Below are 18488 nucleotides of genomic sequence, written 5' to 3'. Positions count from 1 at the left end.
GGTCTTCAGTTTTAAAGCAACATTTGGTAAAAAGCGTTATGTGCCAATGGCATAACTGCGGGGGTTGACATACCAAATCTCCATAGAGATATAGCTACTGGACCATTCTACTATGCTGAACGAAATGGCTGTCTCAAGATATTGACAAGATGTGTTTGGAAAATGAATGGACTTGGAAGGAGGACGGCTTACCCTCCAATCTTTTTGACTCTTAAAAAGGGCACTAGAACTTTTTGATTTAGTTCAACATCTGCCTAAATATTCCTTAAAAGATTCACCTTACTACTCCTAGATTGCGTAGTAGCAATAGTTGTAGTAGCATTAGAAGCAGTGTGCGCATGATTAAAGCTTCAAACTTAATACCATCAACCGTTCCTGAAGAATTTTGGTTCGTCCTCTTGACAATCTCTGTGGGCATAGTCTGTTTCGATTTAGTTCAACACAGCTTCAACGTTTCCTAAATTTTTCACTTTAACACCCATATTTTTAGTAGCAGCTTTAGTGCAGCCCTCAATTTCTTTTGACTCTTAAAAAGGGCACTAGAACTTTTTGATTTAGTTCAACATCTGCCTAAATTCCTTGAAAGCTTCACCTTACTACTCTTAGATTGCGTAGTAGCAATAATTGTTGTAGCATTAGCAGCAATCTGCGCACAACACCTTTGGTTTCTTCAGCATCCCCTTCAACAAAGATTTGAAAGTTCAAACTTAATACCATCAGCCGTTCCTGAAGAACTTTTTCTACAACCTCTTGCTAACCTGTATGGGCATAGTCTGTTTCGATTTGGTTCCATACAGTTTCAACATTTCCCATATTGTTCACCTCAATACCCTTATTTTTAGTAAAAGCTTTAGTGGCAATAGTAGTAGTAGAAGTAGTAATAATAGTAGCAGTAGTAGTAGTATGGGCAAAAGCAGTAGCATTAGCACGCAAATACTTTCTTTTGGTTAGTTCAACATCCCCCAAAACAAGCCCTGTTAGTTTCAACTTCAGACACCAAACTGTTACTCAGATATTGCATTTACGCCTTCTGGACAACCTACATAAAGACGACATGTTATGATTAAGTTTACCTCCCCCCCCCCAAAAAAAAAAATAATTTTCTTCATACCCTTAAGTATAGTTGTAATTGTAGTCACAGTAGTAGTATTGGTATTACTATAAATAATAGGTATTAATAGTAATAGTGGTAGTACCAGTAGCAGCAGTAATATTAACGTATTGCCTTTAAAAGTAGTAGCAAGAGGAGTAGTGGTTGAAGTAGTAGCAGTAGTGGTTGAAGTAGTAGCAGTAGTGGTTGAAGTAGTAGCAGTAGTGGTAAATGTAGCAGTGATAGTAGTATTAGCAGTACCGTGCAAATATCACCTTTTGGTGACATAATCTTCATCTTTAAACATTCTCTGAAAGTTCCAACTTAATACCCAAATCAATTCTTGAGATACGCTCTTTTGACAATGTATATGAACATAGCATCTTTTGATTTAGTTCCAATTTCCCCTTAATATTATAGATGGGGTAGTGTGGTAGTAGCAGTAATTGTAGCAGTGGAAGCAGTGATAGTTTAAGTGGTAGCATGCAAATATTACCTTTTTGATCATCTTCCTTATCATTTCCTAAAAGCTCCAAATTAATATACCTATTCATTCCGGAGTTATACCATTTGAAAAATCCATATCATAAAGACTCACGTGAATGCCCTTTGTCTTTTTGGAAAGTAATGTCAAAAAATACAAACCTTTCTCAATAATTTATACTATATGAAAAAGAGGAACGAATTATCTAACTTACTGCCCTTGCCCTGAGAACTGCGGGAAGGTTGACATCCCCAAAGGCATAATTATTGGATCTTTCAACAATGCTGAACAAAATAGCTCCCTTAAAATTTTGATCGGATGTGTATTGGGGAATGACAGGCTTGTGGAGAAGGGGATGGTTACCCTCTATTCACTTTTGACTCTTAAAAAGGGCACTAGAACTTTCGATTTCCAATCACATGAGCCCCATCAAATCCGAAGTTTATATGACCATTTGTTCCATAAACCTTATATTCCCCGGGGTATAGCTTACAACCATTGCCCCTGGGCTCTGATAGAATACGTTTGGGGAAAAAAGGCTGTCAGGGTGAGGGCTAGCTGTCCTCCACCACATTTGACTCTTAAAAGGGAAATAGAATTTTAAATTCCTAATCAAATGAGCCTCCTCTAAAGTTCACACAACCACTCCTTCCATAAAAACCTTGTACGTCCGCGGGCATAACCTACAACCCTTGCCCTGAGGGCTCTGGGGGGGGGTCCATCTTCAAAGACATAATTACTAGAGCTTTCAACTACACTGAATAAAATGACTATCTCAAAATTTTGATTGGATGTGTTTGGTTGCCCTCCAATCACTTCCGACTATTAAAGATGGCGCTAGAACTTTCAATTTCCAAGTGAATGAGCCCCTCTTGAAGCTTCTACAACAACCCCTTCTGTAGGAAGTGCCCGTAGGCAGCGCTCTTGCACTGCCTATGATTATCGTGACTTTATTTCTGCTCGTTTTATGTTCTAATATAGCTCTTTACTTTTCTCTAAAAGGCATTCTTCTTCTTGAAGACTTTTTTTTTTAATTTACTGCAATAGGTATTACTGCATGAAAATCCAGTGTTTTAGTTTTTAAGCAAAAAAAAACATATATAAAACAGAATACAATTAACACACAATTAAATTATGTCAAACAAAAAGAACAGATAGCAAATTTATAAATACTACTTAGCATTATTTTTCAAAGAAACATAAAGAGCAATACTAAAACCAGAAACGAACAGAAACAGCCACATATAATTCAACCTAAAAAAACAAACAAACAAAACTGCAAATAAGTGTTGGGGTGCTGCCTCTTTCGTAAAGGCTAATCGTAATCTTTTACAAATAGATCTGGAAGTCACATATTTATAAAACGAAAATTGGGTGAGAAAGGCTAATCCATCTCAAATTATGTTTATTCTTTTGTTTTAAGCTAATTTCATAAGAAATTCCTCCTATAATAGTCCTAATCTTATACTAATTGCTTTTTGTGCAAAATGTTTTGTATTAAATAAGTACACTTTTCATTATAAAATTCCCCTGTATTTTACTTAAATAATTTAAAATAGATAATTTACGTAAAATCATTAGATCTTACAAGTTATCTGTCCTCTTTGTAGCAAAAAAAAATCCTACATAGCATTAGTTCCTCAAAGCCCTTTACACTTCATTAAATTGCTTTCATACAAAATCGCAAAATTTAAAAAATGTTATAATCCTTGCAGTAAAATCTCCTTTCACTGCGAGGAAATCAATTTGATTACCAGAGCAGTGTGGGTCATGGGATAGTAACTCCACCCAAAATGCGAAAAAGGTACAGGTTCCATAGTTGACCCTATCCAGAAGCTGTTAAATAATTTTCGAAAAAATTCGCTATTGTTAACGTGATGGCGAAGAAATTGGGGGAATAATACAAAAAGAAGAGATAATAATTTCATCGGTTATACGTAATAGCATTCGATAAATAAACTAGAGTCAACGAAAAAAGAAAAAGCCATGGCGAATAATGAAAATATTACTACTACTACTAACTCGCTACAACACCAAGCCGCCTGAGACCACCACGCTCTACCTGCTCCTCCTCCTTACATCAGCCCAATAGGTCTTAATTTCCCTCAAATCATTTCTAACGACTTTTTCCCAGCCAATTGCAGCAGTGGATCCTAAACTGTGGTACGCGAACCCCTCGGAGGTGCGCAAAAATTCTTAAGGGGTACGCGGCCGGCCAACAAAAAATAAAACTATCTTTCAACTCTAGGACTGACAATTTTATTTATATTTTAGCTATAGTTTACTTAGCACCGGCTACTGAGAAGGAGTACCTAAAACGTTTTGTGGGTAAAAATGAGTACAGTGTGTAAATAAGTTTGAGAACCACTGCCCAAGAGGGTGCCGAAAAAAGTCAAAACCCTTGTAAATAAGACCAGAGTAGTGAAATCAACAAACCTTTATCAATGTTTCCTTGCTTTTCCTTCTGTAAAACCTGGCAACTGTTTGAACTTTGTACGAAAAAAGGAGTTTATTCTTCTGTAGCAAAAAAAACGCTTTCCTCCAAACTTGTTTTTGAGGCTCTTTGACCCACAAATGGCCGAAAACTTGAGGCACTTCGTCTGTATTATTTAGCATATTCTAGAAAAAAAACATGAGTCACTAGTTGGTACAGAAAAGTAGAAGAAACATCGGCTTTATTTCCTAACAACAATTCTTAAGGACTTACTTTGGCTAATTTCGTAATTCTAATAAGGAATTTTGAGGAGGGGAAACACAAGATACAATTTTTGAATTAAACTATAGTACTACTTGCGTAAAATCATCCAAATACATTGAAAGTGTTTTGAGTCTTTTTTGTATAGTAATAAGTTAAAAAAGAATTCTTAACGAAAAGTAAAGTATGACTATGATGTAAAGACCAAGAACGAGCAGAAACAAAGTCATAAAATCACTGAAACTTCAAACAAATAAAAATTTCTATGACCGAATGAGTGAAGAGTACAACAAAAAGAAATTAAAATGAATAATCAATTGGAACTTAAAACGAACATAAATCAAAACAAATAAAACTACGGTCACCCTCTTTAGACTCGAATGTCATTTGAGGTCCACTTGGCCCAGGGTACATGCTCAGTAGGCTTCAAGCCATGCAAACATTTTTTTTTTCAATTGTCAGAAACATTCCAGGAGTGTGTTTTGATTTGGGTAGGAAAGACCAAAGTAAATTTCACTATTTCTCACAAACAAAAACTTTAATTCTGGTCACTCCTTTTAGTCTTGGCTAATCAAAGCTGTTATATGTCCAGTACCTTCTTTTGATCTTGGCTGACGTGAAGTATTCCAAGAAAGGTTTCTCCTTTGGGTTTGGGCTGACTGAAAATATTCCAAGTCCTGTAATTCCGACTATGCTGGGCTGATTGTAGGCTTCTCAAGACTAGTAGCTCCCTTTTATCTGAGAGGATTAGAAATATTTCAAGTCCACCTGGAGGTATGTCTACAAGACCTATCCACTAGTCTGAGTAAAAGGATTACAAAAAATGTGTATCTAATGCCAATGGGGGTAGACACAGGCATATGGGAGAAAGAGTTAAGGATTCATGGGCCTCCAATCACACCTATTTGAATTCCTTATAGGATTCCGGATTTAACTAGGAGCGACATATTCACCTTTTCCATTAAAATGTATTTGCGAAGAATGGACTAATTGCAAATTTTGGGGCACTTGCCTTTGGAAATGCGTGGATAACGTCCCTCTGTAGGCACAATTATTATTATTATTATTATTTATTGGAAAACCCGTCATAAAAAAAAAACAAAAGACGGATCAACAAACGAAAGAAAAAAAATAAAAAAGAAGAAATACACACTGAGCGCATACAAAAATACAAAGTTTTGAAAAAGACGGAGCAAAAGAGACAGAGAAAAAAGGAAAACGAACAAACAACATAAAAAAAGAGGTAGAGACTACTGAAATAGAATAGAATACCATTCCTGGACAGTCATATTCACTTTTTATTGTGTTTAGCTATTACTCTACCTACTGCAATTTTCGGGTCAGCAATTTTAAACTGACGGATGATTTTTGAGTCGCTTTGCCAGGGTGGAAGGTGGAATAACTATTTTGCAAAACGGAAGCATATTTTTGTTTGGTCAGTAATAGTTAACAGTTTACAAAAGTGTGAAATATACACAATGTGAGGGAGAGCTATTGCATTGAAAAGGCTAGCTAGCAAATGCCAGTTGAATCTGAACTTGAAGGAAATTAGTGACGCATAAGATGCTAAAATGCGGCGGGTTACATGTTCAATAAGGAGGTACCGGGTGTGGCGCATGGATGGACCTATATGGAGACCAAGATAGACAAGGAGATCGACAGGTTAAACCAAAGAATTCCCAAGTTTGACTGAATTTATTAGATCGCTCTTCCAGTTAAAAAGGAATATTTCCGACTTAGGAGAAGTAAAATGCAGACCAAGCTTAAGGTATTCTGCTCCGAGAATAGAGAAAACATCACTGACTCGTTGTAAGGTAAGACTAAGATTCAGAGCATCGTCAGCATAGCAAATTAGTGACAGATTTCTTGACGATAAAATTTTACAATTACAATTTACAATTAAACTTTGATCCGATTCCACGGGAATTACAGGTGAGCCCGATCGCCAAAAAGAGCACGAGAGGGGTTTGATTGCCCTACAATCATTTTTGCTCCTTGGAAAGAACACTAAAATTTTCTGTTTCTGAATCTGATGGTGCAATTTTCATTAAGATTCTATGATTTTTAAAGGGTGTTTATCCCTATTTCGAAAATAAGCCAAATTTTCTAAGGCTCTTAGCCTTTGATGGGTAAGACTGAACTTAATGAAATTTATACATTTGAAATCTATGAAAAATTGAGTAAAGAAATTTGAACCCGTTTTCTCTTTGCTTAATTTTTTTGTATATGAAAAAGCAGTGTGGACTAAGAAATTATTTATATTTAAAATCAACATAAAAATTCGATTCTTTTGATACATATATTGGTATCAAAATTCCGTTTTTTAGGGTTTCGGTTACTACTGAGCCGGGTTACTCCTTACTTACAGTTCGTTACCATGAACTGTTTGATATGGATCATTTTCCAGTTTTCACTGTTATTTTCACTTGATTTGGGAATATTTGCTCCAACTTCCCCTCCGGACTATGACAAAATTAAGCCACTGGCACCACCCTCTGCACGTGATTTACAAAAATCGTTAATTTACAACCGCTTTAAATTAGTTACTAAAGCTTAAGTTAAGCTCAAAAAAGGATAAAGCTAGGGTCAAAAACTAGTCCCGAGTAAAGTTCATACTCGTATTTTTTGTGAGAGTATTTTTTCATAATGAAGTTCAAGCTCTATTTTAAGTTGCAGACTTAATTTAGCGTCACCTGAGCAGATTCGATTTATTTCTAAGTCCTCTTTGTCCGTTCATATTACTACGCCTACAATTCCCAGCATGAACACAAACGAATAGAGTAAAAACAAAAAGAGAGAAAAAATGTCACGATGAAGAAAACAAACAATGGCCAGTAGAAGGAAGACAAATCTAAATTGACGCGGATATTTCCCCTGTATGAAACAAGGGGTCTCCAAAGCTAAGAAATAAAGATAAAGATAAAATAACCTCAAATCAAATAAAATCCCAAACGAAGCAATAAAAACTACTGGATAATTGTTGTTTTTATTTCTTGGATTTGGATTTTATTTGACTTAAGGTTATTTAGATTTCATCTTCGTTTTCTTAGCGCTTGACGCGTAGTACCGTTTGTTTTCTTCATCGTGAGATATCTCTCTCTTTTTGTTTTCGTCATGGCTGGCCAGTTTGGCTTTAGATCTTTCCTACGATTAAATAAAAAAAAACTAATTTTTTTAGCTGAAAGTAAGGAGCGACATTAAAACTTAAAACGAACAGAAATTACTCCGTATATGAAATGGGTTGTCCCCTCCGCAATCCCTCGCTCTTTACGCTAAAGCTTTTAATTGTTATAAAAAGTAGAATTGTGGCAAAGAGTCAAACTTTAGCGTAAAGAGCGAGGGATTGCGGAGGGGACAACCCATTTCATATACGGAGTAATTTCTGTTCGTTTTAAGTTTTAATGTCGCTCCTTACTTTCAGCTAAAAAAAAATAGTTTTTTTTTTAATTTAATTTCTGAACGTTTTTGAATTAATGTATATTTGGTTTTGGCTCTCCGCACATAAATTATTAAAATGAAATTTGTATATTAATTCTTTTTTGGCTAAATGGCTTTCTCTTAGTTTTGATCAGACGATTTTGAGAAATAAGGGGTGGAGAAGGAGGCGTAGTTGCCCTCCAATTTTTCGGTTACTTAAAAAGGCAGCTAGAACTTTTAATTTTTAACGAACGTTTTTATTAGTAAAAAATATACGTAACTTAAGAATTAACTTACGTAACAAACTTTCATAACCTTATATTTTTATTATGTATACGAGGGGGTTTGTACCCTCGTTAATACCTCGCTCTTTACACTAAATCGTAAGTTTTGTCCCAATTCTTTAAGAATGACCCCTGAATCAGAAAGGCCGTAGAATAAATAGTTGAAATTACTAAAAATACTTTAGCATAAAGAGCGAGGTATTTATCTCCTCCTAAATACCTCGCTCTTTATGCTAAAGTATTATTAGAACCCCTCATATTCGTAATAATATCTGTTCGTTTTAAGTTTCAATGCTACTCCTTCCTTTCATTTGAAAAAAGTTTTCATGTTTATTTTTCATTGTTTTCTTATAGTAATGCTAGAAAATCCTGCGCCCTTTTCATTGAATTTTTCTTCCCCCATGACAGATTCCTCCAAGGAAAGATCCTCCAACATAGCCCCCTCTCCTCAGCCCCACCCCCAAACAAAATAAAATCCCCCTGAAAACGTCTGTACACTTCCCAATAACCATTACTATATGTAAACACTGGTCAAAGTTTGTAACTTGCAGCCCCTCCCCCAGGGATTGTGGGGGAGTAAGTCATCCCCAAAGACATAGTTTTATGGTTTTCGACTATGCTGAACAAAATGGCTATCTCAAAATTTTGATCCGTTGACTTTGGGAAAAACTGAGCGTGGGAGGGGGCCTAGATGCCCTCCAATTTTTTTGGTCACTTAAAAAGGGCACTAGAACTTTTCATTTCCGTTAGAATGAGCCCTCTTGCGACATTCTAGGACCACTTGGTCGATACGATTGGTCGAAAGAAAAAGAACAAAAACAAAAAAACAAACAAATAAACACGCACCCGTGATTTGTCTTCTGGCAAAAAATACAAAATTCCACATTTTTGTAGATAGGAGCTTGAAACTTCTACAGTAGCGTTCTCTGATACGCTGAATCTGATGGTGTCATTTTCGTTAAGATCCTACGACTTTTAGGGGGTGTTTTACCCTATTTTCTTAAATAAGGCAAATTTTCTCAGGCTCGTAACTTTTGATGGGTAAGACTAAACTTGATGACACTTATATATTTAAAATCAGCATTAAAATGCGATTCTTTTGATGTAGCTATTGATATCAAAATATAATTTTTTAGAGTTTTGGTTACTATTGAGCCGGGTCGCTCCTTACTACAGTTCGTTACCACGAACTGTTTGAATTGATTAAGGAATTATTCGGTTTACTGAAGAAAAAAAACGATATACGCAGGTAATGTTAATTTCATCACCCGTTCACCGGCACCTAATCAAGATAGATCAAGGGCGCCGGCAGAAAATTTTCCAGGGGGAGGCAGATGCCAAAATGACAGTGGTGGTTGGGTGACAGTTCAGGTGGTTTAGGGCACCAAACAACGACTTATACCCAAAAGAGAATGAATTTGCAATCAATTTAAAATCCTAAGAAGCTAATTGATTTAAAAGCATCTATAACTATATTTTAGGCTTCCCAGTTACAAAAGAAGTAATGCCACACGGTGGCAGTATTGGGTTAAAACAAGTTGATGATGCAGAAATGCAGAAAAAACAAGCAATATTTCAATGATCTCTGTTTGGATTTTGATGGGTAATCAAACAGTTCGTGGTAACGAACTGTAAGTAAGAAGTGACCCGGCGCAATATTAACCAAAGCTCTAAAAAACAGAATTTTGTTACCAAGAGATGTGTCAAGAGAATTGGCTTATTATACTGATTCCAAATATATAAGTTTAGTATTACCCATCAAAAGCTACGAGCCTGAGAAAATTTGTCTGATTTTTTTGAAGAGGGAATGACCCTTTGAGGTCATACAATTCACACCATGAGATTCAGCGTATCAAACAACCCTACTGTAGAGGTGGCTCATATCTCATATCTTACAAAAATGAGGAATTTTGGAATTTTTGCCAGAAGAAAACCATGGATGCGTCTTTATTTGTGTTTTTTTTTTCGGAAGTGATCGTATTGACCCAGCACCTTGCTATTTACACCAAACTTTAAATTTTGTCCCAATTCTTAAAAATGACCCTTGAAACACAAGGGTCGTTTAATTAGAACAATAAGTACCTTTTTTCAAAGTGCCAAAAACTGTAGCGTGAGGAGCAAGGTGTTGAGGAGGGTAATTACAAAAAAAAACAAGTAATTACAAAAAAATACACAAAACAATAGCCGAATTAAAAAGAACTAAGATATAAACTCCCAGCATTCAGTTCTATTGAGCAATTAAATAAAATAAAAAACAAGCTTTTTAACTGAAAGTAAGGAGCGATATCAAACAGTTCGTGGTAACGAACTGTAGTAAGGAGCGACCTGGGTCAATAGTAACCAAAACTCTAAAAAATGCAATTTTGATACCAATAGCTACATCAAAAGAATCGCATTTTAACGCTGATTTTAAATATATAAGTTTCATCAAGTTTAGTCTTACCCACCAAAAGTTACGAGCCTGAGAAAATTTGCCCTATTTTACAAAATAGGGGGAAACACCCCCTAAAAGTCATAGAATCTTAACGAAAATCACACCATCAGATTCAACGTATCAGAGAATCCTAATGTAGAAGGTTCAAGCTCCTATCTACAAAATGTGGAATTTTGTATTTTTTGCCTGGAGGCAGATCACGGATGCGTGTTTGTTTGTTTTTTCTTCTTTTTTTCCCCAGGGGTGATCGTATCGACCTAGTGGTCCTAAAATCTTGCGAGAGGGCTCATTCTAACGGAAATGAAAAGTTCTATTGTCCTTTTTAAGTGACCAAAAAAATTGGAGGGCACCTAGACCCCCTCCCACGCTAGTTATTTTCCCAAAGTCAACAGATCAAAATTCTGAGATAGCCATTTTATTCAGGGTAGTCGAGCAACCTTATAACTATATCTTTGGGGACGATTTACTCCCCCACAGTCCCCGTGGGAGGGGCTACAAGTTACAAACTTTAACCAGTGCTTACATATAGTAATACTTATTGGGAAGTGTACAGACGTTTTCAGGGGGATTTTTGGTTGGGGGGGGGGGGAGGGGTTGACAAGAGGGGGATATGTTGGGGGAATTTTCCATCGAGGAATTTGTCATGGGGAAAGAAAATTTCCATGAAGGGAGCGCTGGATTTTTTAGCATTATAAAAAAAAAACAATGAAAAAATAAATATGAAAAGTTTTTTCAACTGGAAGTAAGGAGCAGCATTAAAACTTAAAACTAACAGAAATTATTACGCATATGAGGGGATAACCTCCTCTTAATACCTCTCTCTTTACGCTAAAGTATTTTTAGTGATTTCAACTATTTATTCTATGGTTTTCGTGATTCAGGGGTCATTCTTAATGAATAGGGACAAAACTTAATCTTTAGTGTAAAGAGCAAGGTACTGACGAGGGGGTGAACCCCTCATATATGTAATAAAAACATGAGATTACAAAAGTTCGTTACGTAAGCTAATTTATAAGTTACGCTTATCTTTTACTAATAAAAACATTCGTAAAAAATTAAAAGTTCTAGTTGCCTTTTTAAGTAACCAAAAAATCGGAGGGCAACTATGCTTCCTCCCCCGCTCTTTTTTCTCAAAATCATTCGATCAAAACAATGAGAAAGCCATTTAACCAAAAAATAAACTTGCAAATTTCGTGTTAATTATTCCTCTGCGGAGAGCCAAAATCAAAACATGTATTGATTCAAAAACGTTCAGAAATTAAATAAAAAAAAGTTTTTTTAGCTGAAAGTAAGGAGCGACATTAAAACTTGAAACGAACAGAAATTACTTCGTATGCGAAAGGGGCTGCTTCCTCATCAACGCCCCGCTCTTTACGCTAAAGTTTTTTACTGTTTTAAAAAGCAGAGTTGAGAGAAAGAGTCAAACTTTAGCGTAAAGAGCGGGGCGTTGATGAGGAAGCAGCCCCTTTCGCATACGAAGTAATTTCTGTTCGTTTCAAGTTTTAATGTCGCTCCTTACTTTCAGCTAAAAAAAAACTTGTTTTTTTTATATTAAATTAAAACTTAAAACCAACAGAAATTACTTCGTATATAAAAGGGGCTGTTCCCTCCTCAACACTCCGCTCTTTACGCTAAAGTTTGACTCTTTCTCTAAACTTTACTTTCTAAAACAGTAAAAAACTTTAGCGTAAAGAGCGGGCGTTGAGGAGGGAACAGCCCCTTTTATATACCAAGTAATTTCTGTTCGTTTTAAATTTTAATATCGCTCCTTACTTTCAGTTAAAAAAACTTGTTTTTTTTATTTAAGTTCTGAACGTTTTTAAATTAAGGCATGTTTTGATTTTGGCTCTCCGAATATGAATAATTAAAACGAAATTTGCACATTAATTTATTTTTATGGCTAAATGGCTCTCATATTTTTAATTAGAAGATTTTGAGAAAAAAGGAGCGGGGGAGGAGGCCTAGTTACCCTCCAATTTTTTGGTTATTTAAAAAGGAAACTGGAACTTCAGATTTTTTACGAATGTTTTTATTAATAAATATATACGTAACTTACAAATTAACTTACGTAACGAGCTTCTATATTCGTATCTTTTTATTACATATATGAGGGGGTTCATCCCCTTGTCAATACCTCGCTTTTTACACTAAAGCTTAAATTTTGTCCCAATTCCTTAAGAATGACCCCTGGATCACAAAGGCCGTAGAATACATAGTTGAAATTAGTAAAAATACTTTAGCGTAAAGAGCGAGGTATTAGGATGAGGTGAGCCCCTCATATGCGTAATAATTTCTGTTCAATTTAAGTTTTAATGCTGCTCCTTACTTTCAGTCGAAAAAACTTTCATATTTATTTTTTCATTGTTCTTTAAAAAATGCTAAAAAGTCCTGCGCCCCCTTCATGGAAATTTTCTTTTCCCATGACAAATTCCTCCATGGAAAGATCCCCCCGCATAACCTCCTCCCCTCAACCCCCTCCCCACCAAGAACAATCCCCCTGAAAGCGTCTATACACTTCCCAATAACCATTACTATGTGTAAATACTGGTCAAAGATTTTAACTTGCAGTCCCTCCCACTATGAAGGAGTAAGTCGTCCCCAAAGACATGGTTATTAGGTGTTCGACTATGCTGAATAAAATAGCTATCTCAGAATTTTGATCCGGTGAGTTTGGGAAAAAATGAGCGTGGGAGGGGGCCTAGGTGCCCTCCAATTTTTTTGGAGGCACTAGAAAAAGGTCTAATACCTTAAAAAGGGCACTAGAATTTTCCGTTATAATGATCCCTCACACGTCACTCTAGGACCAATGGGTCGATACAATCACCCCTGGACAAAAAAAATAAACATGCATCCGTGATCCATCTTGTGGCAAAAAATGCAAAATTCCACTTTTTTGTAGATAGGAGCTTGAAACTTCTAATGTAGGGTTTCATGGGGTCTAATGTAGTAATGCCTGAGAACAAGATTATTTTTCTACTTTTTAGCAAAGTGATATTTTCAACAATTGTTCTAAGGAAAAGGATTTTGTACACAAAACAAGAGCTAAGAGCTCATATGGCACTTGTGACGAGACCGGAAGAGCCAAGAGCCAAGAGCTCATACGGTATGAGCTCTAGCAAAATTCTAAGAATCAATAGGTTGATTTTAAAGGAAAATCGGAGGCTTAATGCTGGTCGACATTTAAAATAAGAGCTCTGAGTCTCGAGGTCCTTCTATATATCCAAATTCATTAAGATCCGATCACCCACTCGCAAGTTACAAATACCTCATTTTTTCTTAATTCTTCCTCTTCCTTCAGCCCCCCCCCCCGGATGATCAAATCGGGGAAAACGACTTTATCAAGTCAATTTGTGCAGCTCCCTGACACGCCTACCAGTTTTCATCGTCCTAGCACAACCAGAAGTACCAAACTCGCCAAAGCACTGAACCCCACCGCTAACTCCCCCAAAGAGAGTGGATCCAGTACGGTTACGTCAATCACGTATCAAAGAGATCTGCTTATTCTACCCACCAAGTTTCATCCCGGTTTCTCGACTCAAAACGCTTTCCAAGATTTCCGGTTTCCCCTCCAACTCCCCCCAATGTCAACAGATCTGGTCGGGATTTGAAATAAGAGCTCTGAGACATGAGTTCCTTCTAAATATCAAATTTCATTAAGATTCGGTCACCTGTTCTAAAGTTAAAAATACCTCAATTTTTCTAATTTTTTCAAATTAACACCCCACAGCTCTCCCAAAGAGAACGGATCCGTTCCAATTACGTCAATCACGTATCTATAGCTTTTGCTTATCTTTCCCAAAGCGTTCCCCAAGATTTCTGGTTCCCAAGATTTCTGTTTCTCCGCTCCAACCCCTTATGTCCTCGGATCCGATTCGAATTCAAAATGGAGCATCTGAGACATAAGATCCGCCTATATATCAAGTTTCTTTAAGATCCGATGACCCATTCGTGAGATAAAGATACCTCAATTTTCACGTTTTCCAAGAATTCCGGTTTCCCCCTCCAACTCCCCTAATGTCACCAGGTCTGGTCGGGGTTTAAAATGACAGCTCTGAAGCACAAGATCCTTCTAAATATCAAATTTCATTAAGATCTGATCACCGTTTCGTAAGTTACAAATACCTCATTTCTTCTAATTTTTCCGAATTACGCCCCCTCCCCCAACTCCACCAAAGAGAGCGAATCCGTTCCGGTTATTTCATTCACGTATCTTGGACTTGTGCTTATTCTTCCAACCAAGTTTCATCCTGATCTCTCCGCTTTAAGCGTTTTCGTAGATTTCTGGTAACCCCCCTAGCACCCCCCCCCCCCAATGACGCTGGATCCGGTCGGAATTTAAAATAAGGGATCTACGTTATGAGGTCCTTCTAAATAAGAAATTTCATTAAGATCTGATCACTCCTTCGTAAGTTAAAAATACCTCATTTTTTCTAATTTTTCAGAATTAACTCCCCCCCCCCCAACTCCCCCAAACATAGCAGAACCGTTCCGGTTATGTCAATCACGTATCTAGGACTTCCGCTCATTTTCCCGCCAAGTTTCATCCCGATCCCTCCACTCTAAGCGTTTTCCAAGATTTTAAGTTCCCCCCTCCGACTCCCCCCAATGTCACCGGATCTGGTTGGGATTTAAAATGAGAGCTCTGAGACACGATATTATTCCAAACATCAAATTTCATTAAGATCCGGTCCCTTTCTTAAGTTAAAAATACCTCAATTTTTCTAGGTTTTCTGGATTAACCCCAACTCCCCCCAAAAGAGAGGGGATCCCTTCAAATTTTGTCAATCACGTATCTAGAACTTGTACTTATTCTTCCCATCAAGTTTCATCCCGGTCTATCCACTCTAAGCGTTTTTCAAGAACTCCGGTTTCCAACATTTCTATTCCCCCCTCCCAACCCCCTATGTCCCCAGATTCAATTCGAATTGAAAATGGAGCATCTGAGACATAAAATCTTTCTACATACCAAGTTTCATTAAGATCCGATCACCCGTTCGTAAAATAAAGATACCCCAATTTTCACGTTTTCCAAGATTTCCGGTTTCACCCTTCAATCCCCCCCCCCATGTCACAGGATCTGGTTGGGATTTAGAATAAGAGCTCTGAAGCACAAGATACTTCTAAACATCGAATTTCATTAACATCTGATCACCCGTTCGTAGGTTACAAATTCCTATTTTTTTTCTTATTTTTTCGAATTACCCAAAGAGAGCGGATCCGGTCCGGTTATGTCAGCCAAGTATCTTGGACTTGTGCTTATTCTTCCCACCACGTTTCATCCTGATCTCTCCATTCTAAGCCTTTTCAAAGATTTCAGGCCCCCCACCCCAACTCCCCCCAATGACACTGGATCCGGTCGGAATTTCAAATAAGAGATCTGCGTTATGAGGTCCTTCTAAATATGAAACTTCATTAAGATCCGATCACTCCTTCGTAAGTTAAAAATACCTCAGTTTTTCTTATTTTTCAGAATTAACCCTCCACCCCAACTCCCCAAAGAGAGCAGATCACGATCCAGTTATGTCAATCACGTATTTAGGACTTTTGCTTATTTTTCCCACCCGTTCGTAAGTTAAAAATACCTCATAAGTACTAATTTTTCCGAATTAACCCTCCCCCTAACTCCCCCAAAGAGAGCGGATCCGTTTTGGTTATGTCAATCACGTATCTAGGACTTGTGCTTATTTCTCCCATCCGTTCGTAAGTTAAAAACACCTCCTTTTTACTAATTTTTCCGAATTCTTCCTTTTAACTATGATGAACAAAATGGCTATCTCAAAACTTTAATCGGAGGATTTGGGGGAAAAAAGGGGTGGGGGCCTAGTTACCCTCCGATCATTTTGGTTACTTAAAAAGGTCACTAGAACTTTTAATTGCTGTTAAAACAAGCCCTCTCACAATATTCTAGGACCATTGGGTCGATACGATCACCCCTAGAAAAAAAAAACAAAACAAAAAAAAACAAAAAAAAAACATGCATCCGTGATCTTTTTTCTGGCTAAAAATACAAAATTCCACATTTTTGCAGATAGAAGCTTGAAACCTCTACGATAGGGTTCGCTAATATACTGAATCTGATGGTTTGATTTTCATTAAGACTCTACAACTTCCAGGGGGCACCTCTCCCTTTTTTCAAAAATAAGGCAAATTTTCTCAGGCTCGTAACCTTTTTTGGGTTAGACAAAACTTAATAAAATTTATATATTTGAAATCAGCATAAAAATCCGATTCTTAAGTTTCCGTTTTTTAGAGTTTCAGTTACTATTGAGCCGGGTTGCCCCTTAGAACTGTTATCAAACAGTTCGTTACCATGAACTGTTTGATATGGATGATTTTTCAGTTTTCACAGTCATTTTCGCTTGATTAGAAAAAATTTGCTCCAACTTCGCCTGTCCCATGACTATGACGAAATTACGCCACTGGCACCACCAGGTGCACGTGATTTATAAAAAAATCGGTGACGGCTAGAACAAAGACTATGACAAACAAATATGTCAATTTTTTGCTTTCAAACGAATCACAATCTTTGCCAGGAAATAACTCAAGCCAGTTCACACTTTACAACGTAATCTCTATGTACAATAATAAAAAGGTCGAAAGCCTTAATTTAGAGAATGGTCTTTTAAAAGACTCGCGTGACAGCTTGTTTATAAGAAATGATAAAAAGTATAATTCCAGTCTTGTTTATTGCCTTTCTTAACATGAGATCTTTATTAGTTAAAATGTTACACTTGGAGGTTAAAAAAATCGATGCAACTTGGTCAGAAACAAAACGCATTTTCTACTTACGTTAACAGAACAAAAATTCATAGATGTGCTTGAGAGTATGGAAAGGAACATTCTTTCCCACCCCCACCCCCACCCCCCAACAAAAAACAACAACAAATAAATAACTGAAAACGGTGCCATTGCGAATAAAGCTTTGAAATCCTAATACGGCATTGTGCAGCTGAAAAATGTGGGTTTAATATCATAATCTACACCAAACAGTTCGTGGTTAAGACCAAAAATAAGTAGCGATTCGGTCCAATAGCAATCGAAACTATGAAATAAAAGAATTTTGAAAAAAATAGATACATTAAAAGAATTAAAATTTTATACTTTTTCCGACGAGCATGAAAACATTTGTCAGATTTTTGGCAGAAAAGGTAACTTATTTAATTTTAGGGCAAAATTCAACTTCACGCAGTTGGGGGGGGGGGAACTACTGTGGAAAGTATGAAGTTTGAAAAAAATCGATGTTCCTGTCTATCGATTCAGTGCATTATTGTGTTGCCCGTTCCCCAATGAAGTGAAATTTTCAGGGGGAGGGTGTGTATTTCCGCGGAGAGATTCACCTACGAGGGGAAACCAAGAAAGGAAAGGATATAATAAATGAAAAATAAAAATAAACAAATAAATAAAAATAAGTTTGGATTCAGTATCTTTTCTCCTCTTTTCTAATTCATTTCGAAAGGTTAGATTTTGTTGGTTTTTTTTGGCTTTTTTTCTTTTTTTAGCATTGAGGACGACTTGGCGGAGGTCCTTGACGAAATATTTGCTCATTTTTCATCTTCATATTTTGTTGCTGGCTGACAAAATCCTCATTTTCTCACCTATTTGATTTTATTTTTCATTTATTATAATCCTTTCCTTTCTTGGTTTCATACGTAATACTTCTAAACTGAAAAATACAGTAATTATTCATACGTAGGGGGGATTTTCCTAGCGGGAGTTATCCACGCGGGGACGGGAGATTTTCCTTGAATTTTCATGATTTTGAGACTGCGGTAATGCGTGATGGGTAAGCTAATACAGTACGTAATTTAAGTAAGTTTTCTATACATGTTTATAGTAAAAACTTAATGTTTGAGTATACAGGGTTCTTATAAGCATAGTAACCCGCTTTTTCTCAAGTTGGGCGGAACAATTTTATGAATAGCGGTAAGAAACTGGCCTAATAGACACCCGATGATAGTTTATTTATTTTTTCTTTATGTTTATTTACATGTCATTCCTCCTCTCCTAAGATTTAAGAGCATGTCTTCGCACACGACGAGGGAAGGGATAAGAAAAGTATACCCTAAAAAGCACCGTATATTTAC

General features: G+C 36.7%; 1 protein-coding gene across 2 annotated transcripts in view; it reads right to left on the bottom strand.

Moving 5' to 3' along the window:
* The window catches only part of LOC136028146 (growth factor receptor-bound protein 14-like), a 243917-nt gene that overhangs the window by 135080 nt on the left and 90349 nt on the right, over positions 1–18488 (bottom strand). For both annotated transcript variants that reach the window (XM_065705808.1, XM_065705809.1), the window contains exon 6: positions 4011–4193. In XM_065705808.1, the coding sequence (XP_065561880.1) occupies positions 4011–4193 (183 nt within the window). The remainder of the gene's footprint in view (positions 1–4010; positions 4194–18488) is intronic.

This window comes from Artemia franciscana, chromosome 6 (genome assembly GCF_032884065.1).
Source record: "Artemia franciscana chromosome 6, ASM3288406v1, whole genome shotgun sequence".
Taxonomy (NCBI): Eukaryota; Metazoa; Arthropoda; class Branchiopoda; order Anostraca; family Artemiidae; genus Artemia; species Artemia franciscana.
The sequence above is the reverse complement of the archived record's forward strand: the minus strand, read 5'-3'. Positions and strand labels throughout refer to the sequence as shown.